We start from the raw sequence: 23,473 nt of genomic DNA on the forward strand, positions 1-23,473 counted from the left end.
GGTGTAGAAATTAAATAAATAAAAATATACCATATTCACATGAATACAAGATGACTCTGAATTTAAGACGAGCCCCTTTTTAAAAAGGGGTTAAATACAGGTTAAATAGTTACCCAAAAGGAAGAGAACTCTGAAATTAAGATGATGCACTGATTTCTAACATCAAAGATCTTGGGGCAAGCCTAGTATTGGATTCAAAGCAATACAGTATGGCCTTATGGTTATATACATTGGCAGCACATATGTTCTGGGAAGCTGTAATGTACTAGAGATGTGATGTGGGCATGAATATCTCTGGACTGGTGAGGCAACATCCTCTCCTGACCTCAAGAATTGCCCCAGAAGAGATGTGTGAAGCTCTGAGGAGTTGAGAGAAAAGATTGTGAAAGGAAAGCTGTTGAGAGATGTAAGGCTAGTGTAGAGTGAGAAGCCCCTACCCTGTCTTGTGTTTATCCATGGAGCTGCAGGTACTGATTGAAGGCAAACCTGGGGGAGGTCAGGAAAGTTTGTCGATTGTGGTCATTCTTGAATGTACTTTGACCCACACAGTAGGAGGCGGCGGCTAAATTTCAGTAGTGTAAATACTTGTGTTAACTTCCTTATCCTTAATCACTACTACCCATTAATACTGAACGATTTTGCAAGTGTAGGAATGCGATTAATTTTGTGTATTGAAGTGAAATGGTAGTGTTCTTAATTTATGAAGAGGCTTAGCTTTTTCCCCTCCTCAGAGGAATTTTCCAGTACTGCGTGGGATTTGATTTTTAAAGAGGGTTTTTGCAATAGCATGTGGCAGTCACACAATGTAATGCATTGTTCAGCTTTCCATAAGTTTGTGATAAGGGTTTTGGCTTACATTTGCTGCTGTTGCCAGGCAAAAGATTCTTAACACTGTGTTCTTCAAACACTAAAAAGCAGCAAAGCTTTGCTTCAAGAACTGTGGTGTCTGCTGAGAGGTCCAAAGCTTGAATAACCTGGGGATATGAAAGAAAGTTTGGATACTAACTTGATGACTTATACACGTTTTTGACTGACATCTTGCTGTTGTAAAGAGGGAAAGCTGGCTCCCATTTAATTAACACTGATTTGCTCTTTGAGCCCTGTATAGGTAAAAATACTCTGTCTATGCAACTTGTTGTTTCTCCTGCTCTCTTCAGTTGACTTCTATGTGTATCCACTTCTCACGGCTCTGAGGATCATTTTGGGCAAAACTGGATATGATGGAGGCAGCCATGTTTGTTCACATGTCCCATTTTTGTGTACACCCATCTAATTTTAGCATCAAATGGGTACACGGGTGAGAGGAGCGGAACCCTCCCCCTCCTTACCACCCAGGTGTTGTCTACCCAGGTGTCTGTCTTCCAACTTGACTCCTGGTATTTGAGGTGCGCTGGGAGAAGTGCCTGATGTGATGGAAGTGGGGATGGGATCTGTGGCCCTCTTGATTCTGGAATTAGACACCACCATGCTCCATCTTTTGCACTGGATGTAAATAAACGTGACTGCCTTCATCTTTACTTTGTCTCTGAGTTGGAGCTTGGATTACAAATAATGCTAGACATCTTTTGCATTGGCGTCTTACTATCTTGTTTGATTTGCATAATACATGTTGTGTTTGTCTCCTTGAGCAGGTTTGTTAGGGATATATGCGTCACTCGGAATGATTCATGTCTTCAAATATCCATGGGGAGTAATCCACCCACACCAGCACAGAACACTTATTGCTAAGTACTACACAATGCTGCCTTAAACCTTAACATAGTGATAGAGAAATGTGAGATCTAATAATAGTCCGGCATTGATCAACAGAGTCAGTTAAACCACAATTTCAGATCTCTACTTGTTTTAGTCCAGAGTGAAATCTTTCAGAGTCAATCTGTCAATATAAAAAGATACAAAATGAATGGATTTTAGTCAGCTTTAAAGAAGGTGCCATACAGGCACAGGTGGCTACAGAGGAAAAGGGAGATGACAATTACATCCCTTGGCACACTTAATCTGGATGTTGGCTAGTAGTTTTCAAACAATGTTATGTAGGATCCTTGCCCAGGTCTCCTAAGGTCATGAAATTTAGTTTCAAAACGTAAAGAGAACTTGAGATTTGTGCTTGTATGATAGTTCCACATCACATACTGTGTTTTGAAAGCAATTGACAATGTGGCATGAACAGTGTGGTGTAGTGGTTAGAGTGCTGGACTAGGACCGGGGAGACCCGAGTTCAAATCCCCATTCAGCAATGATACTTGCTGGGTGACTCTGGGCCAGTCACTTCTCTCTCAACCTAACCTACTTCACAGGATTGTTGTGAGAAGAAACTTAAGTATGTAGTACACTGCTCTGGGCTCCTTGGAGGAAGAGCGGGATATAAAATGTAAATAATAATAATAAACTGTTCAATGAAAAAGAATTTTTAGAAAATCCATTGGGCTAGCACAAACCCTTTGCTTAAGCCTAAATTATGCTTTGGATCCCAGCCTTGGGATTCTTCAGATGCCTGTCAAAACATTAATCTTCTTTTGTTTAGTTGTGGGGGACTGCTGGGTATGTAATACAACTCTGTACATGTGGGGGGCAATTTACTCTGTGTAAATTGAAGGCATGCCTTGAACTGCACTTAGAAATTTTCTTTTATGTTTCATGGATTTTAGAAATGTACAGGGGGTTTCTTGGTAAATGTGAACTCTGTGGAAAGGGTTTTCAAATTACATTGCCCATTTCCCACCAACTCTGGTGGAGGCACCTTAACCAATCCCAAATGGCCATCATTAATTGGGTTGGGAATAGCCGTCTTCCTCTTCTGGAGGAGGAGAAAACCTCCTAGTAAATGTGGAGCAGGAGGGTGCTCATTTCACCCACCTATTTCTACTGAGCTTTTCCCCAAACTGCACTCCAAAACGGCTCAGATACTGCATCTTTCTGACAAGGAGCAAGGAACTTGTCATTTGTGCTTAGGTACTTGAAGGTGCCTTTTCTAGAACCTTCCAGCCAGGGGTCAAGAAATGTTGGCTCAGTTCACCAGCCAGACAAAAATTTTACTAGTCAGATCATACTTGAAGCTATCTCGAGGTATTTGCTTGCTGTTGGGAAGAAGCTACACCAGCCTGCTATACTGTGTAAACAATGTCTTCGAAAATGATTGAATATACAGTCACTTGCACAAAAACATGCACAAGTGTACAAACATCTGCACACTCATAAAACAATGTCTGAATAAGACTCCTGTCTGCAACAGCCCTTATTCAGAAGTAGAGTGTGGCTGTGTATGTAGCAAGCTCCCCATGTTTGTCACAAACTCCTCCTGCCTCCCCCCACCCCCCGCATCCTTCTCCTTGAGACAAACTGGTGCTTTTGCATTTACTATCTTTCACTAAATGTCTTGCTGGCTACTCCTCCCAGTACATTCACTATTCCAATAAGCAGCCAGGTTCCTGCTGGTCAGTGTGTGACTAGGCTTCATTAGCCTACTTTCCAGTAGGCTTATAAGATCACCTGACTTTCTCTGTGTGTGTCCTTGTGTTCGTCCATGTGTCCCCCCACATCAACTTTGCAATGCCTGGACCAATGTGAATCAAATCGGCTACAGTTGTAGGGACACCTCAGTGGCATAGTTTGTGGTGATTACATTACATTTATATCCTGCTCTTCCTCTGAGGTGCTCAGAGGATGCTTGTTTTTACATGCTTGTTTTTACAACTTGTGAACCGCGTAACCAATTGGAACCAAAATTGCTGCAGCTGTAGTGACTCACAGGCAGCTCCATGGAGTAGTTTGTGATGTCATAAACCCCAATTCAAGATGACAGGCATGTAAACTTTTGAGGCACAAGAGCACTAACTTGTGGACAGTCTAATCGCTTTGCTACAGCTGTATCAACATATAGGGATACCCCAGTGGTGTCGTTTGTAATGTCACCTACCCCGATCCGAGATGGTGGACAAGTGAACTTTTGAGGCACAAGTGCACTAATTTAAGAACAGTCTGATTTGAACCAAATTTGGTACGGTTGTAGTGAGTGACACACAGGGACACCTCAATGGCGTAGTTATGTCATCCACCCCAGTCCAAGATGGTGGGCACATAAACACTTGAGGTGCAAGAGATCTAACTTGTGGACCTCAATTTGAACCAAATTTAGTATGATTAGTTATTACTAGAACAACTTGTTGTGTGGTTGTCGTGGGAAATACATAGAGGAAGGGCAGGGGGAAATGCTTCTCTCACCACTGGAAAGGAATTTGCTGCTGCAGTTAAACTATCTCCTCTTCCCCGGACAGCTTCTTTGCAAATTTCTCTCTTTATCACACTCAAATTGTTAAACTGGAGGGCAGGAGAGGAGCAATGGTGCTCAGACTCATAGACCTCAGCAATGGCAGGACAGGGAGGAGGAGAGAATGAGGATTGGGGAGGCGAGTCCATTTAGAATTCACTAGAGTCGGTGCTTGAAACTCATAAGATGCAGCCTCTAGCAGTAGCGGGGGGATGGGTGGTGGTGTGTGCACACCCAACTCAGACCAGAGGAAAGCGGGACTGGGCACATCCTTGGTGGGGATGGGGAGACCTGCAGGATTGCACCCCAGACCGTCCCTCCTCTCAAGCTCATAATGAGCTGCAGAGACAGGGTCTGTGCTCCATACCTTCTTCCTCCCTTCCATGTCCATCTCACTGCCTGCTGCAGGTTCCCCCTCTCCATTTTGCTCAACATCGCCTTCCGCCTCATTTTCTCCTGGGCTGGTGCTCCTCATTGATGAGTTGTGCAGTGAGCATACTTGAGACAGGACTGGAATTTTGCAAGGCTAACTTCCTGCTGCCAGAAGCACCTTCCCCAGTTCTGGTTCTGTCTGCTCGAGCTTGCAGGACGCTGAAAGATCTCTTCATCACACAGAATTTACTATATTCAGGCTAGCTTATTCTTTTGTTTTTTCTTTCTCTTCCCCTTCCCCTTAGACTGTGTGAGGGTCAAAAGGGAGCTGCCCTAGGTTTTTGTATTTTGATTTTGCTAAACTTTCTATTCAGCCATTATTGCCTATTTTTGGTATAATTGGAGTTTGTCTTTTCTGATGGAGCGGGCACACACAAGTGTTGAGAGGTTCCCTCTCTGAGGTCCTTCACACATCTCTTAAAATCTGCTCTGTGGGGCTTGCTCCCATTCCTAATAAAGGATGTGTGCCGTAAGACAAAACTGCAGTACAAAGGAGAGGAGCATGCTAAGGATGGGGCAACCAGTGGGCAATTCACTGGCGTCTGTGCCACTCGTTTTGGTGGCAGAGGGCGTAGAAGGGGAACCTGCTGGTCCGCACAGTCCCCCTGCACCTCTCCCTTCAGCTCTGGAGCTGAGTCTGCCGCTGCTGCCAAGCAAGCCGCCCCCGCCGTTGGAGCAAACACTAGTGCTGGCTAATGAGTCCGCTGCTCCCCCTGTACAGCCAAAGTCTCCAGACCAGCCATCCAGTGCCCCAGTACCCATAAGTAATGTGGTGCCAGGGACACTCTTACCCGTGCACACATGCATTCAGAGTGGGGCCTTCCTGATTCAACCTGAGCGGGATCTAAAATTAACTGAGCAGACATCAGAAAATGTGCGAGCGCACACACCTTAGAAGGAACAGTGGTCCAGGGCCTCCACTGTCCCTCGGGTCCCCCAAATCCACTTTAGTCTGTCCCGGGTTGTTTGGTTGCCCAGTGGAGCATGATGATGCTTAATTTGCGGGCGGGGGGGCCTCCAAAGGTCTTTAGGTCCAGGCTCCAAAATTAGTTAGGCGTACCTCTGTGTGATGCTGCTCCCACTTGGCCTGGCATCCACGATTCTTCCCAATGTGGTTGAAGGAGCTTTTCAGGCAGGAGTGTTTGCCCCTCACTAATGCGCCACCATTAGTTCCTGCCGTGATTCCTCCTTCCCAGCCAACAGGACCCCCATTACCGCTTTTAAGGATTCAGTGTCCCAGGGTCCCATTGTTGTCGTCTTCTCCAGTCCTAGGAGGTGAGCAATCCATATTTCTCTGCAAGGCAGGTTTGCCCCTAGAAAGGTGGGGCCCAAAACCCAAAAGCGGTCATATCGTTCTTTCTCTTTGGGGTCTCCACTGCCTAAACATCCTATGACGCTATTGCCTACACCTGTATTGCATCCTCCCGCCTTACCGCCTCCTATAGTTCCTCCTCCTATTGTTCCTCTGACTGTCTTACCAGCTCCTCCTGTTGGACCTCTGTCTGTCTACCCAACTGCTCCTATTGGTTTACGTCCCACTCCTGTGTTGCCTTCCCTACCTCCCTCTCTTCCTAGAAACCCTGTCATTTCCCATGGGACTGTTTCTGATACTGATTCAATCCCTGAATAGGGATGTGCATGGAACTGGGTGGGGGTGGTTTGAAGGGGTGGGGGAGGGTGCACTTACCTCTCCCCTGCTTTCCACCTGCCGGTGCTTGGTTCCTGTAAAATCCTTCAGGGTGGCAGTGTACCTCCCTGCCGCCCCTTCCCCTCTTTGGCCAGAAGTTGCCAGAAGTATCGGGCTTACACGTCGTGATCACATGCGAGTGCATATGCGATGTGCGTGCGCATGTGCGCCAGGTGCTTCTGACCCAGCCGAAGAGGGGAAGGGGTGGCAGGGAGGTATGCTGCCGCCCTGAAGAATCTTAGGTACCGCGTGCCAGCCAGGGAAAAGCAAGGGGAGGGGTAAGTGCACCCACCCTTAAAGTCTGACCCCCCGACAAACATTTGAACCAGCCAGTGTTCAAACCTGTTTGGAGCCCTGTAAAAGGACCTCCAAACACGTTTGTGCACATCGCTACCCCTGAATCACCTGGTCCACTGCAACCCATTGATTCGGATCAGGGGTAGAGGGAATTATTTGGTGAGGAGTTAGCTCTACAAGTGCCTACATCTGCACATTTATTCACTTCAGCTGACTTTGAGGTGTAGCTGGCCAAAGCAAAAAGGGCTATCAATTATGTGGTGCCTGCAGAGATAGCACAAAGCATCCCTGATTTAGATCATAATGTTTCCCTCATCAGCTTTGTCTTCAGCCACTATGCCTTTCCCTTCACTTTTTTGTAAGGTTATGATGACGGAGTGGCAGCAACCAGCATCTTCTAAACTGATGGGTCGCAACCCTAGGAAGCATTATATGCTCAATTCTGAGGTTGGTTCCCTACTTGCTATACCATGTATTGATGCACCAGTGGTGCAAATGGTGTCTGGGTCTATTTTGAATACAGAGTGGCAAGATCAGTTGAAGTTTCCTGAAGACAAGAAGTGCGATGTGTTACTTTAAAAGGTTCATGATGCCTCCGCAACTGTGATCAAGGCGGCTTCTACCAACTCTATTTTTTCTAGGGCTTCTATTCTTTGGACGAATTTGCTCATCACCCTAGTTCCTCCTGAGAATGTTAAGCTCCGCCAGGGCATCAATAAGATGGCAAAGGCTGCAGCATTAATGGCAGACTCTAGCCTGGATTGCATCCAGGGCTATGACATCAGGTGCCACGGTTCGGCAGTCCCTCAGATCTTGGCTCAAATCTTGGCAGGTGAAGAATAAGTTCAAAATGGCACTTACTTCTTCTCCCTTTACAGGAACTAATCTGTTCAGCCTGGCTTTGGATCCGGTTTTAGTTGAGATGAAAGATAAGCAGGCCATGCCTTCGACCAAGAAGGATTTTCGGAGGCCTTTTCACCCCATTCATCTTCCTTTCGTTCCCACAGACAGTCCCAGGGAAATTCCTCAGGTCAGGCTAGGGATTTCCACTACAACAATTTCAGGGGATATGGGTGGTCGCAATGAAGACAGTGGTATAGAGGCCGCACCAGGGCACAGGGATCTCAATCCTTCAACAGTGCACAGTTTCCCAAGAAACAATGACACAGTTCAGATTGGGAGCAGGCTCCTGGATTTTGCCCCCACTTGGATTTCTACCACTTAGGATCATTGGGCGTTGGACATAATTACCAACAGATATTCCCAAGACCTTATCTCCTCTCCACCAGACTTTTTCCAGCTGTCTCCAAGATTCAACAAGCTGGAGAAACATCTCAGAATGATTCAAGTCATTCATCATCTCGAACAGATTCTGGCAATAGTGAAAGTGCGATCGGTAGACTTACGTTGAGGTGTTTACTCATTGTTGTTCCTTGTTCCCAAAAAGGGTGGCTCTTGGAGGGCAGTGTTGGACCTCAAGCACCAGAACACATATTTACGGAAGAGGAGATTCAAAATGGAGTCACTGAGACCCATCAAGGAGGCAATTCATCCAGGGGATTACTTGGCCTCTGGATTTGGCCGAGGCATACTTACACATTCCAAACCACAACCAATAAGATGGATCCCTGTCCCCAAAGGGCTCACAATCTAAAAAGAAATATAAGATAGACACAGTCACTGGAGGTACTGTGCTGGGGCTGGATAGGGCCAGTTACTCTCTTGCTGCTAAATAAAGAGAATCACCATTTTAAAAAGGTGCCTCTTTGCCCAGTTAGCAAATCAATCCACTCCACCGGAAATTCTACGGTTCTCTTACGACGGACTCAGTTTTCAATACAGGACCCTTCCATCTGGTCTGTCCTCAGTACCATGGATCTTCAGAAATATCATGATCATGGTCATCATGCACCTGTGCTTGCAGGGTGTACACACATACCTCATATAGATGATCTCCTGATCTGAGCCCCATTGCAGGCTCAGGCCCAGACGGCAGTGAACCTTATGCTTCAATGTCTGGAGGATCTTGGGTTTGTGGTCAGCTTGGACAAGAGCCATCTGGACCCATTGCAGGTTCTCCAGCACCTGGAAGTGGTGTTCGACACAGATCAGGGTCTGATTTCTTTGTCAGAGAAGAGGAAGGTAAAGATTGCCGCTCTCATATGCCCACTCCTACGGTGCCTGTCAGCAGATCTAATGCTCCTGGCTGAGATCTTGGGGTCTATAGTAGCCTGCATGGGGTGTACGCCATGGGCAAGATGGCACTTGCACCCTCGACAGTGGCTTTTTCTTCTGTACCAGGACCATATCATAGCAGGGGCATACCAAAAGATTCACCTGACCCAGAAAGTCAAGGAATCTTCTCGGTGGTGGCTGTCACCGGCATTCAACGGGTCTGCCCCTCATTGACCCACAGAATTATAGTCACGACGGATGCAAGCCTGATTTTGGCACATTACCTGTATTGGATGCTATCCCAAGTTTGCATGGAAAGCAAACATGTCAGAATGATTCTAGCTTGCTTTCTCCTTGACATCCTTGTTTTCTGTGTGCAAAGATGCTTGCTTTGCACATTTTGGGGGGGAAAATCTTGCCACCTACTTGTGAATTTGTAGACTGCATCAAAGGTTCTAAATACATGGTTAATACTGATTATATCAGGTTATGAAAACGTTGAGTCTTGCATCTAGGGTTTGTACTTTCTCTTCTACTTCACTATTAGCATTTGTACTGTAATGACACCTGCAGCATACTAATTAAAAATATGATACTCTTTGAGTAAGAGAACTGTTGCTTTGTTTACTTTTATTTCATTTTACTAACCTTTTTTTGGTACATCAAAAGGCAATTATTTCTGAAAACACTGAAGTAAATGGGGGCTGGGGGAAGGGGGGAAACCTTACTTTTGTGTAAAAAGTCCAGCCACAACTTGCTTAATGCAAGCTAGCGATGTTGTACATGACAGTTGTCAATGTAAGAAAAGCTGCCATGTAGTCAATATATTGCTCCTCTGTAGTTGGAGAGGGCTGTTATGTGATAGCTAAAGTATTGGGCTTAACCCTGAGTGAAATTCTTGGCTCTATCTTTTTTAAAGTACTAACCAGCACATGTATTTTTAATGTGCCAGAGGAATGAAGGTGCTATTTTTCTGTGTTTCTGGAGCAAATAAGTGAGTGGGATGGAATTCTAATGTAGATAGTCTGGCAGAGCTTAAATCAAGTTATTTTAAACATAAAAACTGAGCCAACAGGTGTAATAAATCAGTAAAACAGTATGTGGTAGTTCTAATTCTGTTATCTAGTCAAAATGAAATAAAAGGCAGGAATACTAAACAGAACTGGAGGCTGGTCTGACTTCTTTCCGTTGGATATGTCAAATGTAATTTACCTGAGTCTTCAATAGTATTTTCATTTCCTGCTATATGGTACTTTAATGGCATCCTTGATTTGCTGTCGCTAAGTATGTTTTGCCTAATTTTGTATGTGTGTAAGGGTCTTGTAATGGATTCATGATGATGTTCTTCTCCAGAACTTCCAGTCCATGCTAGAGCTTTGTAGGCTGCCTTGTGGAAGAAGTGTGCAGATGATATGTAGTGGGGTATCTCTATGCTTGCATACAAGCAACTCCTGTTTCAACATCAGAGTCCCACTGAGCTTTGGATTGTATCATGGCAGCTAATGGCATCATTATATGCTACAGGAATGCACAGATCCATGTTTTGAATGAATGAATGAATGTTTTCTGTAATATCTGAATGAAGAAAATATGAAGCAATACAAATAGAGATTTACTCATGTGTGCTTGCATGTGCGCATTCAAAATCCCTTGGAAGGGGAAATTAGCTCACTTCTATGTGTACACTTGTCCTCACTCAGCAGTGCTAGCAAGCCAGGGCCTCAGTAATGCACGTTGTTGTTGTTGTTCTTCTTCTTCTTCTTCTTCTTCTCATCCTCATCATTTTATATCTTCTTGCATTGTTATCCTTTTATCTAAGAATCTCGGGCTCACCCCCTGAAAGATGGCTGAGAAGTACTGACTGGCCCAAGCTCACATAGTAAATGTCATGGTAGAGTGGAGATTTGAACATGGGTCTCCCAGGCCTGAACCCAATATCCTAACACTACACCGTACTGGCTTGTTACATCACCCTTAATTTAAATGGAATTAGATTATTTACAGCACTCTTGACTTAGATTATGAAGTCCCTTGGGGCAAAGTGTGAAACTGCTATAAGCCACTCTCAGCCCATGGGTTAGAGTGGGATATAGATCTCATAAATACATTTCCTTTCAAATCATCAATTTCTTTTTAAATCTGGGGCAGGCTAATCTCCCTGCTTTATACCTCCCTGCTGCCAATCACTGTGTCTTTCTGGGTCCTAGTGCTTGCCAGTTCATTCTCCTAAATTATTCCTAAATTATCTGTTCTTAAAACTTTGCAGAAGAAATGTGGCAGAACATCAGTCCTGTAATATAAGAGGTCAACACTACATGAAATCTTACTCATGAGGAAGAAGATAGTTCAAACTTTTTCTGTTGGGGATTTATTTGGGTTTTCTGGAAACCTGGAAATGTTACAAACAGAGCATCACTATTAATAAAATATGTTTTCTCTCTAGGGCTGGATGAATGAAATCTATAATTATGATCCAGAAACCTACCATGCTACTTTAACTCACTCTATCTTCGTGCGACTCGAAGGAAGCACCTTAAGACTTTCAAAACCCAACAAAAATATTTCCAGAAGGGCTACTTACAATGAAGCTAAGCCTGAAGTCATCTATGTTAGCCAGAAAATTTATGATCTTACAGACAGCAAGGTGAGCTCCAATGAGACTTTCTTGGCAACTCCCATATGATAACTGAGTAAAGAAACTGATTGGTTTTGCCAATATTCGAGAGTAAAACTAGCTGTTAAGAATGACAGATGCTGCCAAATAGCATTCCTGTGTTCTGTTCATTCTCTTTGACCCATAGCATCTAAAGATACTCAGTGGGACATCATTGCACGGTGAATTCCTTTGCTCTTACAAGTGGCAGCCACTGACAGTGCAGCTGGAAGCAGGGGAAGCTGTTCATATGAAGTCACAAGTTGACTATTGAGATGTTATGGAGGCAGGGAGGAGGAGGAAGTGCGGAACTGCTTTCTTCAGTGGCAGTCCTGTGTCTGCTGTGACATCCAGTTTTATGCCAACTTTACAGTCCTATTTACTATCAAATGCTGCTTTCCCCTATATACAAAGGGTTGAAATTTACCCTGACTTTCTCCCCCCCACCACCATGAGTGAGAGAGAGAGAGATGCGTTTTTCTCCCCTCCTGCAGTATTCTAGTGGAAGAGTTACATAATTTTCCTATGGGTATAAATGGCTTGAAAAATCAAGACCAAAAATATGAGTAACTTGCAGCAATGGGGTTGTATGCATTAGTGGCTTTGAGAATGAAGCCAAAGATGGTAGTGATTCTAGGTTAACTTGCGCAGAGTACACAAATATGGTCTTGTGTACATGTGACATAAGGTTTCTTTTCCCAAGTGAGAGTTCATTTAAGGATTGTAATTATTGAACTTCAGAATTAAAATTGAGCAGCTTTGTGTCTACAGAGACCTGAGCCTGTTAAAGATGTAGACTTGGCTGTGGGGGTTTTTGAGAATCATTACACAAAAGCAGAATAGTCCAAGCATAATTAGCAAGAATTTGGTTCTCTGCTGTTTGGTGTAGGTACCCAAGTACTCTGAGAGATTATAACTGGTCACTTTGGAGATTTATGCAGAGATATTGTAGGGTGTCCCCCCCCCCTTTTTAAAAGGTGAATATATTGAAACTTGCATTCAATTGGCTTACAAGTGTGCAAGAACTCATTCCAGTTAGCTCCTGTTCAGCAGCAGAAGACGAAGGCTGTTTTGAAATTTTTAATCTGTAGCATACAGGTAGATAAGGACGACTGAGAATATTGTTCACAAGTAGGAGTGGTATCAAATTTTGGAATGGAGAAGAGGAGTTACCACCTCCAGTTTGGAAAGTCAATGTCATTACAAAATGAGCACCCACCTGCAATTCAGTTTGGCTCATTCATAGCACCACTCAGTGCTAGCTATCCCTGCCACCAGTTTCTCTCCCTTTCCCAAACATATCTTGTTGGGTTGGGTAGAGTAAGGGTAACCAGCAACAAAGAGAGCTGGGGACAACAGAGGGCCTGTCTTTAAGTTCCTAGTGTTCTTGATGATGAATGAGGCTGAATGAGAACTGATCCTTTTGGATCAATCAACTCAGCTTCAAATAATTAAAGCTACAGATTCCAGACATTCCTGACAGCAATGGAGGCTTCTGAGTTAACTCCAGAAGTCTCCATCTTAACTAAGAACACTGGGAATTCAAAAAGCGAGCTCTCTGTTGTCCCATGCCTTCTGTTTTGCCTTCTGCCCCTGGCAGCAAGATTGAGATAGGGTGAAGAGGAAGGAAACCAGTGTGATGGTGCAGAGCTGGTGTGGAGCCTCCCCAAGCATGATCTTTCAAAGCTTTCAGATGACTTTTCGGGAAAGCCTGAACTTCTTCTGTCAAAGTTCAAAGACTCGTGCTTTTTCCACATAGAGATGGTGGGAGATGTTTGCTCATCGTTGCAACTGCTTATACACTCAATTAATGCATACAATTCTGTATTATCCTCCTAATGGTGAGGACTATGAAACTCTCTCGCAACTTATTTTCCAGATTCATCTGGTTCCCAAAAGTTTGGCTCGAAAACGAATCTGGAATAAAAAGTATCCTATCTGCATAGAGCTTGAGACACAAGATGACTTTATGGCTAAAGCCCAGATTGAGAAAGAGACTTCAGAAGAGAAGCCATCTGCAGAAAAAGTAGACTTAAGCAATGAAGAATCAAAGAAACCACCTCAGGATGGAGCAAAGTCAAATACTCAGAAGGAGCAAGTGCTTTATCTCTTTGGAAGGACTGGTAGGGAAAAGGAGGAATGGTTTAGAAGATTTCTTCTGGCTTCCAAATTAAAATCTGAAGGAAAAAAGCCAATTGTTCTGTGTGGAAACAAGCCAGGTAAGAACCTATTCTCACATACTATTAAGAAGACTTATGAAAGATTTCTTGAAGTTGAAAGATTTCCAGGAGTGTGTTAAATAGAACATACCTAGACTGTAGTCTTAGGGCAATTAACTCTTCTAGGAGTTAACATTCTATATATGTTTAAAAATCTTAACAATCTCCCTTCTTAATAACCTCCTACCCATAATTTGCCCTTACAAATTAAGTAGAAATAGGGGTAAAATTCTTTGCTGGTACTCTTCATGACAGATAAAAACCTTTCCTAAAGATAAAATGTATAATAGTGCCTGATCCAGGAGTGCCTTATCCCCCCCCCCAAAACACTAAGCACCCCCTCATTTTATTGAACCCCTTGCCAGTCCTAATCACTTGTATCTTCAATACCCAAAACACTTTTTCCTCCCCTACAAAACTTGTGGGGAGTTGCTCCTTGTGCTTTCCCTCTTGCCGGTGCCCCTGACTGGACCTCTAGCAAATGGTGCATAGATTTATATATGTTTGAACTTATGAAATTCAATCTAGTAGAAGTCCACATTTCTTTTGGGGGGGAAATCCATTAAAGGGCCCTTCTCAAACTTTTGGATATCCAGTGTTGACATATTTTGGGGATCAGATATGTTAGAACTACTTCTGATCTTCTCGTTTATTTCCATGAATCTTAAAGATCTGAGCTGTTGTTGCTTTAGAATTATGGATTTGTCAGTCTCTGTTCAGAAATATTTAGGGAAAACAAGAACACACAGTTGAAAACCTACTAGTGAGTGAAACTGACATCTAAATGCTTAAAATTACATAGGCAGTATGCCTGATGTTCCTTGCCAAAGATCTGTCACTTAAAATCGTATGTGGCAAGCAGCCTTTAATTTTTAATAAACCCTTTATCTCCTCTTTCCTCCCACAAATGCTTTAAGTGGAAAAACATTCATAATATGAATCAAAGTTTTTGGAGGCTAATGGCCTGCATAGTTCATAATAGGGATGTACACAAAATGGATTTTGCTCTTCCATTTTGAGCTCAAAAGAAAACACAAAATGGCCGAAATGTTTCAAACAGTGGTTGAACCGGCTGTTTTGATGAAACAAACTTGAAAGCTTTCAAGTGTTTCAGCCATAGAGAATGATTGGGAAACTCGAAACATCCCATTGTTCCCCATGGGTCTCTCCTAGAGACACCAAAGTGGGTTGGTAGGGCATGCTGGGTGTCACCTACCACCCAACCCACAAAAGAAATGGGCAAGCGGGTGACTTCTAACAAATGTTTAACCTCCCCGCCCCCCAACCCCCATAGGATCCTATGTACGATGGAGCCACATAGTATAGTTGTTAAAATAATCCATAGGCACAAGTGCATCATTGCATTCGTGGTAGTAGGCATGGAATGGAACCCCCACGAGTAATGAGGAATAAAGAGTGCACGCACAAGTTTTGCACTGCAATTTGCAACCTTGCCTTGAAAAACACTGCAGAAGCACACAGTAAAAGGGAATCTGTCCTTCCCAGCATAGAATACACATTTCAAACACGGTCCAAAAATAGCCAAGGAAGAATGATTGACCCAGAATCCACTGCCAGCTGCAATGCCTGTGTTTCAGTAACATCCTTGGCACAAGTTGCACTCTCACACACAATTGACTCCTTGCTTCCTAGCATTGCAACAGCTGCCACAGCATCACGCTTAGCAGCAAGCATAGCCATAAGTTCAACTAGAGCAACTGCAGCCACATTTTGACTGAGCACACCTTGCAATGCAGATTGCAGAGCAGTGAGTGAAGCACAAGTTAGTCTCAAGGCCAGACATAGGAACATAGGAAGCTGTCATATATTGAATCAGACCATGGGTCCATCTCTCTCAGTATTGTCTACACAGACTGGCAGCAGCTTTTCCAAGGTTGCAAGGAGGAACCTCTCTCAGCCTTATCTTGGAGATGCCAGGGAAGGAACTTGGAACATAGATTATCTTCCAAGAGCAGTTCCATCCCTTTGAGGGGAATATCTTACAGTGCTCACACTTCTAGTCTCCCTTTCATATGCAACCAGGGTGGACCCTGCTTAGCTAAGGGGACAAGTCATACTTGCTACCACAAGACCAGCTCTTTTCCCACATGATGAAGCTCATCATCATACTTGTCAAGAAATATTACACACAGACCTGCCACAACACTTTTCACAGACAAAACAAATCACAACTCAAGGAAGGAAGGCACTCAGGTTCTGCCTTTATCAATCTGAGATCCAGCAAAACCAGATAGTAGCAATACCACAGCACATTATACTCAGTGCTGAGAAAAGAAAACCACAAAAGGAAACCTTCCTTGATTCCTTCCTCCTCTCCTCTTCGAGAGAGTTTAAGGGATCTCTCTGCCTCCTAGTCCCTTTGAATACATTTTGAAATTCTCTCCTATTTGTGTTCCCTCCTCCAGTTGCCCATGACAAAACTTGATTTGTAAGATAAGTAGTAAGGAGATCACAAGCCAATCAGAAGCCAGTGCCAGAAAACTAATCAGCAAGGGGGAAAACAATCCTCCAAAATGGTGGTTGAATCAAAATGACACTGATCATTTTGATTGAAATAGGGTTGTTTTGTTCCAAGCTCAAAACAGGCCATTTATTTAGAGGGTGTTTTGTTTCAAGCTCAAAGCACTCTAAATGCCCTGTTTGTTTTGTTTTGTTTTGTTGTTTTTATTTATTCATTTATTAGATTTGTATACCGCCCTTCCAAAATGGCTCAGGGCTGTTTACAGTGTGATAAAAACAATTAAAACAAGTTAACAATTAAAATCAAACTATTAAAACACAATAAAACCAATTAAACAGCTAAAAACCCTGGAAATCAGGGCAACAATTTAAAACAGTTAATCATTTAAAACCCTGGAAGGCCATGTCTGAACATCTAGTCAAAACGTTCAGACATTGAAATGTTCTGCACATCAGTTCGTAAGTTAGCTTCAAGACACAGGCTAGGAATCCAGTTGTAGAACTAAGAATACTAGCCATAAGTGAACCATGGAGCTGCACAGTATAGAGATTAAAAAGAGACACATTTAATAGGAATTTAAACGCCTTTCACTAAACACACATACCAATTCTTCCCCATAGCTTTCATATTCCCTGTCAGTATTCATACACATCCTTTCCATTCTGTGGTAGAAAAAGTTTGTTAAAGAATTAAAATAGAGCCATTAATTAATGCCATATTTGCATAATCTACCACCGTGTTAGAATTTTTCACCTCATAATTAGGGAGCATTTAGTTGAGGATTTCTTCTATTATAACTTTTGTGTGAAATTATTCTTGCCCCAATTTATGAAGAAGTGCAAGTCCCTTACCAGAGGTGGTGGCTTTTAGTTGTGACAGTAATTTCACCCACACTGGCATGTTAGGTGGTTGTTCTGGGCAGAGTTAGGAGGCTTTTTGCCCAAAGTGGGTGGGTGTCAGATGCATGAAGTTCTTGCTGAAGTAATATGAGAAGCTTTCTGCCCATGACTGCGAGTATGCAATCTTGCTTGAAGCTGTCAAACTGTGTCCTCATTATATGATGCAGTTTCTTAGCATTCCGGCATTGGTGGGTTATGACAACCATGTCACAGCCTTTTTCTCGTGTCCCATTCTGAATACCAGCTGCTTATTACGATTGCCAAAATATTCCTTGTTAATTAAGAATAGGTAGCTGTGTGGTTAAACTCCTGGAGAAAGGTTTTTTTTTGTTTCACCAGTTTGCTCAGTTTGTTCTCGAGGCCATTCAGTTTGCAACAGTGCTATTCAGGGGCGTAACTATAATAGGGCAAGGGGAGGCAGTTGTCTGGGGGCCCACTGCCTTGGGGGGGCCCCCAGAGGCAAGTCACATGACTGACTACCCCAGCCACGCACCCGCCTGGGCTTCCTTCAGTTGTATTCATCCTCCGAAGTTGATGTGAGTGTTAAGACCTGGAGCTACCAGAACAGCATGTCTCTCATAATTTAGGATATCTCTCTCACACTCTCACTCACACTTTACTATGCTTTTTGTTACCACTATTCAGCCTCTTTTAAGATTTCTTTACTTTTTGAGCTGAGCTTCAGTGAATGGCGGGAGGGCATTTTAAAATCTTGTCTCTGGGCCCACTCCAACCTTGCTACACCCCTGGTGCTATGGAAACTATTTCATGGATGACCTTTTATGATTGAAAGGGTATTAATTTTTGGAATGTACAATATACAAATGACACCGTGTAACTATGCTCTATAACTTCCCTAACTGGTCCCCATTTCTTCTGAGTCCTCCATCCTTAATATGTTCAAAAAGTCAAGGAGAGGAGAAAGGATCAGAGTTAAAAGTGAAAGACTTTGCTTAGTTGCCACGTGGCATTGTCAAGAATAAGCAGGGGCAACAGCAGTCTGTCCCCAGACAAACCCATGACCTCATCTCAGTTGCCATGAAGCTTCTTGGTATTCTCCTGTTGGTTGTAAGCCAGTTGTTCCTCAGCTGCTTGATTCAGCAGATCTTTAGCCCAGTTCTATCTTCTGGAGGAGCCTTTGATTTCCAGCATTACTCTCAAAGCACTCTCTGTGACCGGCTGTCTCTTCATACACTGCAGGAATATACTGCAGTAGCATGTTGGTCAGAGCCTAAAATTGTGCAAGGTATTAAGGGGCAGATGGCTTGCTGATGACTTAATAAAAATGTATATGTGTGCACTTGAGAGGGTACCCTCTCCCGTGGCTTGTGCTACTACATTAAAGTCAAATCTTCACACACAGTGATCTTGAATTCTGGAATATACTGGATCCACTAGCATCCTACACTTTTCACTTTCATCTTCATCAAGTTTCTTGTTTAGACTCATGTATTCATGACTGTGGCTTCCCCCTCTCTGCACTAGGGTTCCTCCCAGCACACAGTAGATCCAATAGCCAGTCTGGAGTTCTTACACACAGTCGTAGCAGCAGCAAGGGGAGCACAGAAGAAATCTTCTCTCAACCAAAGCAGAAGGAACTGGCAGCCAGCGTGAGACAAAAAATGCTCCTGGATTATAGTGTGTACATGGCAAAGTGTATTCCAGAAGAACATAAAAGCCCGATAGCTAGTCCAGTTCACAGTGCCGACAGCAGCCCTACAACTGTGAAGAAGGTGAAGTATATGGTTTAATTTTTCTATATGGGGGTTAGTTATGCTCCAGGATTATACGCGAGGAGTTTCTTTTATTGATACCGGTAATGTCCTGTTGGGAAGCGTGTATCTTGTATGAGTTTTGCAGCCCTCTGCCCACTCCATCACGACCTTGGCTGGTTTCCATAATATCTCCATAGAAGAAGATATTCCTGAGCTGGTGCAGTGTTATTTTCAGGATGCCTGCATGATTAGAGAGCCAGCGTAGTATAGTGGTTAGAGTGCTGGACTAGGTCCGGGGAGACCAGAGTTCAAATCCCCATTCAGCCATGAAACTAGTTGGGTTTTTTTAAATTTTATATATATATATATATATATATATATATATATATATATATATATATATATATTTTTTCATTAATTTCAGTAATGCAAATTAAAAGGTGAAACTGATATATGAGAGAGACGCATTACATGCAAAGCGAGATAAGTCAAGCCTTAATTTGTTATAATTGTGATGATCATGGCGTACAGCTCATGAGAACCCCAAATCCACAATCCCAGAAAATTAGAATATTGTGAAAAGGTTCAACAGTCTAGGCTCCAGGTGTCCCACTCCAATCAGCTAATCAATCCATAACACCTGCAAAGGGTTCCTGAGCCTTTAAATGGTCTCTCAGTCTGGTTCATTAGGAATCACAATCATGGGAAAGACTGCTGACTTGACAGTTGTGCAGAAAACCATCATTGACACCCTCCATAAGGAGGGAAAGCCTCAAAAGGTAATTGCAAAAGAAGTTGGATGTTCCCAAAGTGCTGTATCAAAGCACATTAATAGAAAGTTATGTGGAAGGGAAAAGTGTGGAAGAAAAAGGTGCACAAGCAGCAGGGATGACCGCAGCCTGGAGAGGATTGTCAGGAAAAGGCCATTCAAAAGTGTTGGGGACTTTTACAAGGAGTGGACTGAGGCTGGAGTTAGTGCATCAAGAGCCACCACACACAGACGGATCCTGGACATGGGCTTCAAATGTCGTATTCCTCTTGTCAAGCCGCTCCTGAACAACAAACAACATCAGAAGCGTCTTACCTGGGCTCAAGAAAAAAAGAACTGGTCTGTTGCTCAGTGGTCCAAAGTCCTCTTTTCTGATGAGAGCAACTTTTGCATCTCATTTGGAAACCAAGGACCCAGAGTCTGGAGGAAGAATGGAGAGGCACACAATGCAAGATGCTTGAAGTCCAGTGTGAAGTTTCCACAGTCTGTGTTGATTTGGGGAGCCATGTCATCTGCTGGTGTTGGTCCACTGTGCTTCATTAAGTCCAGGGTCAACGCAGCCGTCTATCAGGAGATTTTGGAGCACTTCATGCTTCCTTCTGCAGACGAGCTGTATGGGGATGCTGACTTCATTTTCCAGCAGGACTTGGCACCTGCCCACACTGCCAAAAGTACCAAAATCTGGTTCAATGACCATGGGATTACTGTGCTTGATTGGCCAGCAAACTCGCCTGACCTGAACCCCATAGAGAATCTATGGGGCATTGCCAAGAGAATGATGAGAGACATGAGACCAAACAATGCAGAAGAGCTGAAGGCCGCTATTGAAGCATCCTGGTCTTCCATAACACCTCAGCAGTGCCACAGGCTGATAGCATCCATGCCACGCCGCATTGTAGTGATGTGCACGGTCCGGAGCAGTCCGGACCGGCACCGAAGGGGGGCCTTCCTTTTAGGGCGGGGAGGGCTTGCTTACTCCTCCTGCCTCTTTGCCCCCTCCAGCGCCCGTATTTAACAGAATAACGGGGCGCTGGAAACCAGCCGCCCCCCCCCCCACCGCAAGGAGATTTTGCACAAGAACTACCAATACCCCTGCTGCCGCCGCCGCCCGCCAGCCCTCCCTCCCAGCTGCCCGCCCGCCCGAGTCCTCACCCGATGTTTTCGTAAAAAACGAGAGGAGCTCCCGAACAGAGCTCCTCTCGCTAGGACGGCCTCCATCATACTGAAGCTTTGCGCGCGCGTGCATGCGCACGCCGCAAAGGACGCCGATTGCCGGAGGCCCGGTCTACATAGGAAATCTGACTTACTCGTGCCTTACATCTCTCTGCTTATGTGTAACATCTAAAGTAGGAGCTTGTGTTCTTCCCCATGGTGAGATGAATGAGCTCCGGAGAGAATCTCTCTCTCCTTGAGGGTGATGCAAGAGTTCCCAATTCAGGTGTTAATCAAGGAGCATGAAAAGAAGTGTAAGTCACTCGCATTTGCCTGCTAATTGTGCAAAGAGGCACCTTTTTAACATGGTGATTCTCTTTATTTAGCAGGGGGAGAGTAACCGTCCCTATCCACCCCCAGCACAGTACCTCCAATGACTGTTGCTGGTGTCTACCTTATGTTTCTTTTTAGGTTGTGAGCCCTTTGGGGACAGGGATTTTATTTATTTATTATTTCTCTATGTAAACAGCTTTGGAAACTTTTGTTGAAAAGTGATATATAAATATATGTTGTTTTACCCACAAGCTGGAAATATTTTCCCCCTATGGAACTAAAGGTAGAGTTAAATGGGGATAGCTGCTTACAGTGTGTGCACACTTGTCCTACTTTCACCCCCAGGTAAGCAGGTTCTGCAGGTGTTTATGTAAACCTATTTGACCAGAAGTGATAGTGAGACAAAAGAAATGGAAGGCAGCATCTGCCTCAAACCACTTTCAGCTTGCTTAAAAATTACTATCTGTCTCAGTTTTGTTAAATATTCAAAGTGATCTTCAGTATTTTATTTATTTATTTTGTCAGATTTGTACACCGCCCCAAACTTTTGTCTCTGGGCAGTTAACAATAACATAAAAAACATGCACAAAAACTTAAAATAATTTAAATCAAACACAGATTAAAACCTAAACAACTTAAAAAGCTGAAAAAGCTTGAGTGAAGAGATGGGTTTTCAAATGCTTTTTAAAAATGGTCAGAGATGGGGAGGATCGTATTTCAGTAGGGAACGCATTCCACAATCACGGGGCAGCGACTGAGAAGGCCCGCCCCCGTGTGGCTACTAGCTAAGCTGGTGGCAGCTGGAGACGGACCTCTCCACATGACCTTAATAGGCGGTGGGGCTCATAATGTCTTCATATTACCCTAGATAAGGGTTGCCCAATCTGTGATGCTCCAGATGTTGCTGAACTACAGTTCCCGTAATCCCCAGCTACAGTTTATTGTCGCTGGAGATAAGGGACATTGTAGTTCAACAACATCTGGAGCATCACAGGTTGGGAACCTCTGCCTTAGATACATCTTCAAAAAGAAAGAAAACTCTGTTCAATAAATACTGTGTGATGTTAACCTCTTCACCATATGTTATGACTCTTTTTCTCAAATAGAGGATTGTCTTCATCAGGAAGCATTAAATGGAATAGTTTAGTTACTACTAGGCGCATTAAAATATCCTTTCTAGAAACAGATGTGTTCTAGCCTTTTTAGAATGCTGCGCAGTTAAATAGTGTACACAGTAATCAAGGTGGAACTGTATGTCTTTGATGTTAATTAAATTGTGTAAGTTACTATAACTGGTGCAACCTCTCTCTTGCCAGTTGCCTGATGCCCATTGTGAAGAGGAAGAGCAGGAAGCATGGGTAAACGCTTTGCTGGGAAGAATATTTTGGGATTTCTTGGGAGAAAAGTACTGGTCTGACATGGTTTCTAAGAAGATACAGATGAAACTGAGCAAAATAAAGGTATAACTATCCTCCCAGGAGTCTGCCTTTTTAAAAGCCTACTTTCTTTAAGGGAAGTAAGCTTATGAGATCATCCGTGTCCATGCCCAGATACTTCACAATACCTGGACCAATTTAAACCAAATCTGGTGCAGTTGTAAAGACACCTCAATGGTAGGAATGTGTACAGAACCAGTTTTCCTGGTTTGGCTCGAATCCAGATTGGATTTGAGCTGCCCTAGGTAGCTCGGGGTCTATCAAGTTGGAGCCAGTTTAAAAAAAAAAAACGGCTTTCCCTACCAGTAAATGCGGGGTGGGAGGCAAGAGAGAGGTACTTTTTACCTCTAAAAAGAAGGTGGTATGGACAGCGGCAGAGGTGGTGACAGGGGCTCCTCCAACCTCCTCCCCCGGCTTCCCAAGTGATAGGCTCTGTGCATGTGTGAAGGCCATTTGCGCGGTGATGCAAGTGCCTTGCGCATGTGCAGCAGTCACTCTAATGGCCTCTGTGCATGTGCAGAGACCTGAACTGGGCTGCAGCCGGCCCGGGCTGTCGCTTGGGGGGTGTTGGAGGAGCCCTCTCCACTGCAGCTGCCATCCACACCACCCCCTGCACTTTAATTTTAGAGGTGAAATACCTTTCTCTTCCCCCTGCCCCATGTTTACTGGTAGGGAAAGACCTTTATTTGTAATGCGGAATCCTTGCTGGATAGCCCTTTACAGGTATATCCCTTGAGCTCGGACTGGCTTCACTTTTTATGGGGCTGGTCTGGCACAGGCCACCGAGCCAGCTCAAACGCAAGCCTGGCTTGATTTGAGTCAGCTCGCGCAGCCCTACCCGATGGTGTAGTTTGTGATGATGTCATCCACCCCAGTTCAAGATGGCTGATGCATTGACATTTGAGGCACTAGTGGGCTAACCTGTGAAGATGGTAATTATCAGTTAAGGTTATAGTG

General features: G+C 43.9%; 1 protein-coding gene across 8 annotated transcripts in view; it reads left to right on the top strand.

The window, feature by feature from the left end:
* Nucleotides 1-23,473, top strand: part of TEX2 (testis expressed 2) — a 165,930-nt gene that overhangs the window by 106,885 nt on the left and 35,572 nt on the right. For all 8 annotated transcript variants that reach the window (XM_053293666.1, XM_053293665.1, XM_053293669.1 and 5 more), the window contains 4 exons: nucleotides 11,302-11,502; nucleotides 13,391-13,730; nucleotides 18,597-18,844; nucleotides 22,397-22,540. In XM_053293666.1, coding sequence (XP_053149641.1) covers nucleotides 11,302-11,502; nucleotides 13,391-13,730; nucleotides 18,597-18,844; nucleotides 22,397-22,540 — 933 coding nt within the window. The remainder of the gene's footprint in view (nucleotides 1-11,301; nucleotides 11,503-13,390; nucleotides 13,731-18,596; nucleotides 18,845-22,396; nucleotides 22,541-23,473) is intronic.

The sequence above is a fragment of the Hemicordylus capensis genome, chromosome 2 (assembly GCF_027244095.1).
Source record: "Hemicordylus capensis ecotype Gifberg chromosome 2, rHemCap1.1.pri, whole genome shotgun sequence".
NCBI classification, from domain to species: domain Eukaryota; kingdom Metazoa; phylum Chordata; class Lepidosauria; order Squamata; family Cordylidae; genus Hemicordylus; species Hemicordylus capensis.